The following is an 8,371-nucleotide window of genomic DNA, read 5'->3' as shown; positions in this document are numbered from 1 at the left end:
TTCGTACGCGTTAATGCAATTGCAGTAAAAGACACCAAAGGAATTGAAACAATTGCTGTTTGACAGTACAGAAGATTCCCGACCTCTTGTGTCAAGCGGCCCTAATCCAAAGCCTCGGCAAGCCCATGCAATCCTAAATATTTTTTCTCGAGTTGACGCTTATATCATCAACAGCGAAGACTTGATATGAGGGAAATGATGCACGTGATATTAGGAATAGTTTAAATATGAGAAAAGATTACAACTAAGTGCACACAAGAAATTACGGACCCAAACATTGTGCGCCAGTTGAGCACTTGCCAGTCATGATTAACACCCGGGAATCGATTCAAATATATTGGACGCTTTTTAGACTTATTCTCCTATTGGTCAACATTAAATGAAACAAATAATTCTGAGAAAATCCCTAAGGTATCGGCCTATAAGACTACTAGAACATAAAAATTTATGTAAAATAAATAATGTTTGATAACAGGCCATATCTGAAAAATAAACTGTAAATCATAGGAAGGCCTCATCTTGTCCCTGAGCTTACCTTGAATCGTTTCTTGCACTCTCATCTTGCTAAGACAGAACCAAAGAATAAACCCAAATATTCGCAGTAAATCCGCGTTATCCAGAAAATCCACGGAATAAAGAAAGACAAACTAAAAAATCTATTTATTGGCATTCAATGGTTAATCCCACCTGGCGTGATCAAGGTGATACTAAGAACAACATTTTTTCGCCAAGTGGTTTGCCAGCAACATAAATGCTGTCGTTCTTCAGCACGAACACATCCGAGTCCTTGATAAGCTCGGTGCCACGCAGGATGTCGCTCATGTTGGGGATGACTCTGGGCCCCATGACAGGATCAGTGTAGCGATACAAGGAGATTTTCATGGAGGGTTTGATCGCCTTCTCCCGCCTGACCATCCTGGCGACGATGCGAGATGCACAGTCCTGGTCAAAGACGGGGAGCAAATAGCTGAAAAGAGCGGTGTGGGCGACGGGGTTGATGACGCTCGTCACGACGTGAGGGGCGCTAGTGAACGTCATGAAGGGCTCACCTGGGATTACGTCGCTCTTAATACGGTCGTCATCGCATGTGTCCGTCCACTTTACTTCTAGAAACTCGAGCTCGAGTGTTTCCCTCAAGTAACCGATAGACTCGCGGATGATTTGAGCCTCGTCAAAATCTACAGTGTTCTTGAAGGCAGATGTGCCGCTGAGGACAACCCTCTCCCTCACCGTCTGAGCAAACGGCATCACTTTCTTCGAGTACTTTTTAAGATCTGGCACTCCTGCCAGTGCTTGGGAAATAACTTTGTTGTCAGGCAACGCATTCCCATTAGACACGTACATTTGCTCCATTTTGGCAAGGATGCTACTTTGCCAGTCAGGGTAAGATTTGGCAACCCAAATTGTGCCATGCGATGGCTTCTCAATGTTCTTCGAAGAGTCGATAACCTTCTTGTTCTTTGAGGTCATGGCTGATTTCATCCTAAGTCGGAAGGTGTGCGAGATGTCGGCCAAGTAAGACGAGGCTTTAACTAGAGCCAATTGAGGCTCTGAAGACTCGGGCCACTTCGTTCGTAGCACAGATGTTTTGTTGTCCAACAAATCTCGCCAAACATAGTCGCACACATGAGGGCAAATAGGTGATAAGATACGCACTTGTGTGTCCAGATAGCGCTCCACGACCTTTTTGTGCAGGCCGCCATCAACAGACACGCGCTCACGATACTGGTGGAATAAATTGCTGTACTCAAAGTAGCTCGTTCTAAGGGCCTCTTTGAACAGAAGGCCAGAATAGTTCTCATCCGACTCGCGGATTTTAAGATCCATTTCTGCAAGGAACATCTTGTCGCTGACGTTGAAGGTTTGGTCGGTGCGCATAGTGGGCATCTCAGCGATCAATTCCTTGACGAGCTCCACGAAGGTCCAGAGACGCAGCACGGCGGAGTCTGCCACAGTTGTTTCAAAGTTAGCATCTTCAATGGAGTCTCCAGCGTTGGCGAGGGCCAGCCTCATGGCGTCAGCGCCATACTTGTCGAGCGCGTCTGCAAGAGTCATGAAGTTTCCGGTCGACTTGGACATTTTCTCAGAGTTGAGGAGGAGGTGGCCGTTGGCGCGAATGCCTTGCGGCCAGAGCTTTGGCTGTTTGGGCCAGATGGCGCAGTGGTTGTACAGGTAGTAAGTCAAGTGATTCTGTATGAGATCCTTTCCAGAAACTCTCAGGTCAACAGGGTACCAGTACTCAAACTCGCGACGCATCTTTCGCAGGACATCATGTTTGATGGAGGTTTTTGTTATCTTGTCGGTTTGGCAGAAGACGTAGTCCCACACTTCTGGTGTCATATGCTCGGCTTTGATGTTGTGTTCATTTCCTTGTGAGCCATCGAAGTTACGTTGCAGGATGTGAGCCACGCTGTAGTAGGCCATGTAGATCGTGGAATCGGAAAGGCTTTCTATGAGCCAAGCCTCATCCCACGGCAGCTTGGTTCCCAGACCGTAGGTCCGAGAGCAGGCGTACTCCTTGAGCCAGTCCAGTGTGTGCTCAAAGTTTTTACGCACCTCGTCGTGGAAAGTGTCCAGATTTTCGAGGGCGGTCTGGGCCTGCTGGCGCCATTTGGGCTCGCCGTATGTGAGGTACCATTGATCACACAGCGCCACCACGCACTCCTCACCTGACCGCGACATCACAAGCTTCTCAGGCTCTTGGTACATCACGGCCTCGTTCTTACTAACTAGCGCATCTTGGATAGTTTTCTTCACGTCTTGTATTTTTTTACCTTTGTGCTCTCCAACGAGCAGCACCCCTTCATAGAAACCCTTGAGGTAAACTTTCTCTTTAGCTTCAGTTAACTTGTCTTTATCGTTTTGAGATTTTATTCCCATCTTCTGGCAGATCGAGGGAGCTGACAGACTGCCATACTCCGGCACGTCGATGATGGGCACTGGCTCTACAGCTACCATCTCCTCAGTCACTCCGTACTTCTCCCTGAGCGCAGGCTTGTTTTTGATGTCATTGAGCGCAGCATAGTCATCAGGGGAGTCTGAAGGCACAGAAGTTACAACTCCTGTGCCCTTGTCGTCCTTGACTGTGAGCATGGGCAGCGTGTAGATCACTTGGTAAGTCGTCATGGGGGCTGAAAGTTTCACACCCATTAGCTGGCTCCCCTTGAACTCGCCCAAAACCTCGACCACGTTGTCTTTCTTCAGGATTCCCTGGTATGCCATGTTTGTTGCCGAGCGTCTTGTGCACACGAACACCTCGTCTCGGCGGGACTGCACGGCGACGTAACTAACATCAGGACCCAGCCAGCAGTTGGTCTGACCGTACATCGTCTCGGGTCTGAGCGTGGCGGCCACCAGGAACACGGGCCTCGACGCCGCAGACTTGAGGGCAGCGAGGGCAGAGGGAAGCTCGACGACACGCATCTTGATGAGTGTGTACTCCTGAGGCGCGACGCCCTCGCCCGACGCGCGGTCGTGGTCCATGCACGGCTGTCCATCTTTTGGGGAGTAGATTGTGTACCTGAAAACACACATAATCACAATTCTTCACCACCAAAGCAAGAGTATGAATTATTCATTCGAAATGTTATGCTTACATTTCTTACTAAAAGGCTTAACGAAAATTTAAAAAAAATTTTTTTACAAATTCTTGTCCAAAAATTTTTCACCTAAATACTTAGAGCTAGTTAGCCAGGCAAGAACGTCGAGGAAAATAAATGCCCACAAGCATAAAATCTGAAAAAGGCAGAAACAAAAATTAATTTATTAAGTTTAGTTATTATTGTTGTTTCGTAGTTGGTGAATGAAGCTCGAGATATTTTGTGATACAACATGAGCTGGCACCTAAGGCCATCACATGATGAATAACTGCATAAAAAATGTTTTAAAGCTAACATTCAATCAATATTTATACGCTAACACAATGACCATCTTTGCTTACATGCCTTGGTTTCCACGTTAGTAGGTTTCCACATTAGCAGGCATGAAGTGTTTCAATAGAAGGTAAATAAAGTGCGGCATCTCAAAAGAAAATGAATGAGATGAGCTGCTTGTGAGATAAGCTGATTGGCACGTGAGCTTGGGTTGTTGTGTGCGAACGACCACCGAGCGGACCCGTCATAATAATTTCTACATTGAAACAATGGTTCATGTACGATATAAATAACTTACATAAAGTTTTGAAATGGCATGGTTGAATCTGCAGCAGGTGAATTAGGGTGATTGCAATAAAAATGTAAAAATACTGCAACATAAACTGACATTTTCAGTTCTAATGATTACAGAGAAAACGGTTCCTGTGTTACGTAATTTACCGACCGCTTGCCAAAGGCGACCTTGCCGCGCTCCTTGAGCCTGAGGAACTGCCAGCGCACGAAGGAGTCGTAGTAAGCGTTCCTGTTGGTCGTGATGAAGCTCCGCCGCCAGTCCACGTGCAGACCAACGCGCTGCAAGTCACGCTGATCGAACGCCCATGAGATTAATGGCAAGTAATACACAACACGATTATATAATTGTAATAGATACAAAAAGATAGCAGGATGACACCAACAACGCAAAAGAAATAACATGAAACTTGGATAATTCTAATAGGTACAAGAAGGTAAAGGGATGAGATCATAGCAAATATGATTTAACCTGACATTTAGATCCTTGGAACACATACAAGAAAATAAGGGGTGAAATCATCGGCCCTAACGATACAACATGATATTAGTATATTCATGACAGATACATGAAGATAATAGGGTTAAGACTCGTAGGATTCACTAGTGAAGCTATCAAGAGAAACAAGATAAGCTTGTGATTCATGACTTGAAGTGATCGGTAAATTCCATAGTAAAATGACTAATATATGGACGGGAAATGACTGCACTGGCTGAAGAATCGCAGCGGGTGTTTTTAATGATGTAATACCGGGTTGGTTGTAGGCCGCATTGAAACGTATACATGGACGTCCATATAAACGCACAACTGCTACTTACAATGGAAGTTTTGAGCAATATTCAATGCTGGGAAATGTATACTTGGGAATCTTGCATGGCTCCTGCAGAATTTATTTTTGGGCAACTGCACATACTGTTCAGTTTTCAGCATATGAACGTGGTGAATCTTTATAAACAGGGGAGGTGGCAACGGGAGGGAGACATGAGTCTGGTTACGGTTACCAACACCCACCTTGGTGGCAGGGGGAGAGTTGCAGTAGTCCAGCCATAGTTAACACCCACCTTGGTGGGCAGAAGGAGGGCTGGACGTTGGAGTAGTCCAGCCATAGTTAACACCCACCTTGGTGGGCAGGTGTTGGACGTTGGAGTAGTCGCGCCATAGTTAACACCCACCTTGGTGGCCGGAGGAGGGTTGGAGTAGTCCAGCCATAGTTACCACCCACCTTGGTGGGCAAGGGGCAGGGTTAGAGTAGTCCAGCCATAGTTAACACCCACCTTGGTGGCCGGAGGAGGGTTGGAGTAGTCCAGCCATAGTTACCACCCACCTTGGTGGCAGGAGGGAAGTAGTCCAGCCAGTGGTTGGTGTCAGTGAATTGTTTTATTTCCTCGTCTTGAAGGCCGAGCGAGCGCATGATCTGCCACTGATACTTGAAGCCTCCTGCCTTGGCGGTGGCTTTACTCTGCAAAATAATTGAGCTATCATTATGTTGCATATTCAACAGGCAGACAAATTATAAAATGAAGCGTGAGCCCAAGTCCATACTGATATATATTTGTTTCTTCTCGACGCAACACTACCTCAAAAAGATTCCTATAATACACATATTACATATTCCTGTATATACGTATATATTCTGCCACGCCGTGTTACCCTGACACGACGCGTTACCGTGCAACACCGTGTTACCCTGCCACACTGTGTTACCCTGCCACGACGTGTTACCCTGCTACGACGTGTTACCCTGCCACACCGTGTTACCCTGACACGACGTGTTACCCTGCCACGACGTGTTACCCTGCCACACCGTGTTACCCTGCCACGACGTGTTACCCTGCCACGACGTGTACCGTGTTACCCTGCCACACCGTGTTACCCTGCCAAGGCAGGCTACTCTACCAAGCACATTTTCATGATTTGTCGTGAAAATGGCAAATGACTTCAGAAAAAGTTCTATGGTGGAACTAGATAGTATTTCTGGGTTTCAGTGAACACATAGAAGCCCTCCTTCCAAAGAGGAACCTTGCAGCACAAAAAGGAACCTTGCAGCACAAAATTGAATTGTGCAGCAGAAAAATCTCACCTTCTTGCCCTTACTCTTGTCCACAATGATAGGTTCCGATGAGGCAACAGGAGCCTCCTCAGCCTGCGTCTCTGGGAATTGTGGTGGGAAGCCAAACTCTTGGAGCTCCCTGAGCAGCTTGTCAGCACTTGCTTTGATTGGCATTCCTTAGAATAAATTATCATAGAGATAAAAATTCCATTTACAAGTTTAATGTAGTATTGGCTTTTTCAGCATACACATTACATGCATTGAAGAGACTAGGTTCCACAACTGACAAATTCTATATATAAGAGATTCTCAACGAGTATCCCTTTGCCTCAATTTCTATATTTGACAACATTTTTCAACATCATTTCATGGATCAACATTTTCATAAAATTTTATAGAATACAAACTACAGACACCTATTCAAGATACTTGTCTTCAAAAATTATTCTGAATCCAAGCAGCTTTCAACTCTGAAGTAATTCAATACTTAATTGTAGATTATACATAAAAATAAGGTATGCAAATATTACTGTTAAACTGGTAGCCAACAGCCAGAAAGTTGTTCCCATTACAAAGTACGAAGTCACTTTTCCTCACCAGTGCAATGAAGGCCAAATGGAAAGAGGCATCGCTTCCCTTTCAGCCTTTGGTAGCCAACAGCAAACTGAAATTAAATATATATTTGGTTTTGCATATAATCCTAGCCATGGACAAATGACATTAAAATAATAAATCTTAATCAGTTCAAGACACAGGATGAATGATGCTAATGAAGGTTTTATGTATATCAAATGTTCAGGCAGAAATGCAGTGAAATCTCATAATATAAATCAAAATACAGCATAAGAAAATATTTTGGATACTGCAACACTGAAGGATATGTATATAACTGAATGTCAATTGAGCAACATAATGGACCTTTTGAGTCACCAGACTAATAGAAATAATGTATAGCAAGTTAGCTAATAACTGCCTTCCCTTATCCCAACAGCAGATCAGCATGACAGCTAAGGCATTCTCTCAGACTTTACAATAAAATTACCATTTACATTCAAACATTTTTCCTCATTTAAACATTTATTTGTGCAAGAGCAAGCTATGTGATATTAGAAGACAAGATTGGATCATTATTAACTAATTTAAAGAATTTAAGGATGAGTAATAGCAAATTTTCTCCTATTCAAGAAGCATATACTTCAAAAATTCTCTCTATTGTGTAAATACTGTACAAAAACAGATAATTGAAGAATTTAAAATTTACATAAGTTACACAATTTGAAGTTTTTTACTATATTGAACAAATAGAAATTAGTGAGAATTTAACAAGTCAAATGATTCTAGACTTCCACTAGCACATGATGATCAGTTGAAGGCTGCATGACAAAATATCATAAAATTGGACATGTTTTAGAAACAAACCTCAGCTTTTGAGATGGTGAAGGTGTGACCCAAATGCAGTCGGCCATTCATGTATGGGTAGGGGAAAGTAACCAAGTATTTTGGCTCATCATTGCCACCTGCTGGTGGGGCATCCTCCTCAAACACCTTATCCTTCTCCCACTTCTCCTGCACTTGCAATTCTATTTCAAGGAGAATATCTAACTTTTTGCGTGACATGGTAGAGACAGTAGAAATAAAAGTTTTGACAAACTTTTATTGTAATATTTATAGGACCTGGAAAATAATAAAGTCAAAATTCAAAAAGTATCCTTGTGCAAATGTTTATAATTTTCTTATTCTATTTTATTTTCCATAGGATATCTGAAATGAAAATTGGGTTTTCACTTTTTTTTATCATGCCCAAAATTGTCATAATTCATCTTGTGTCACATTTGCTCATGGTTTGTTAACTTTTTTAGATATTTGCATGTATTTTTCATATTTTCTAGCAGTCTCTTCGATATTGAATATGCAATAGGATCAAATAATTTGTCATTGCCAAAAGATTTCACTATTCCTGAACATCAGCTTGCTAAGACCAGGTTGGGAAAAGTCCTACTATTTTCTGAAATATCTCAACTCTAATATCATATAATTTTAGTAGAATGAAATCTTGTGGCTCTTTTGTCATGTATTTTTGTTTAATTGAAAAAATTGTGGTTTGCACTTTGCAAACATACCACTTCATAAAATTTCCAAGTTCTGCAATCCATGGTA

At 43.1% G+C, this 8,371-nt stretch overlaps 1 protein-coding gene across 1 annotated transcript; it reads right to left on the bottom strand.

Annotated features, from left to right (window-relative positions):
- Positions 1-208: 208 nt before the first annotated feature.
- LOC108680756 (leucine--tRNA ligase, cytoplasmic) lies at positions 209-7,894 on the bottom strand. The gene is made up of 6 exons (XM_018169651.2): positions 7,634-7,894; positions 6,812-6,878; positions 6,245-6,390; positions 5,489-5,623; positions 4,318-4,457; positions 209-3,520 (listed from the first exon to the last, which is right to left on the bottom strand). The coding sequence occupies exons 1-6, from the start codon at positions 7,829-7,831 to the stop codon at positions 697-699; spliced, it is 3,510 nt and encodes a 1,169-aa protein (XP_018025140.1). The 5' UTR covers positions 7,832-7,894; the 3' UTR covers positions 209-696.
- Between the last annotated feature and the right edge of the window lie 477 nt (positions 7,895-8,371).

Source organism: Hyalella azteca, unplaced genomic scaffold (genome assembly GCF_000764305.2).
Source record: "Hyalella azteca isolate HAZT.00-mixed unplaced genomic scaffold, Hazt_2.0.2 contig11733, whole genome shotgun sequence".
In the NCBI taxonomy this organism is placed as follows: domain Eukaryota; kingdom Metazoa; phylum Arthropoda; class Malacostraca; order Amphipoda; family Hyalellidae; genus Hyalella; species Hyalella azteca.
Note: the sequence above shows the minus strand (reverse complement) of the source record. Positions and strands in the feature narration are given on the sequence as shown.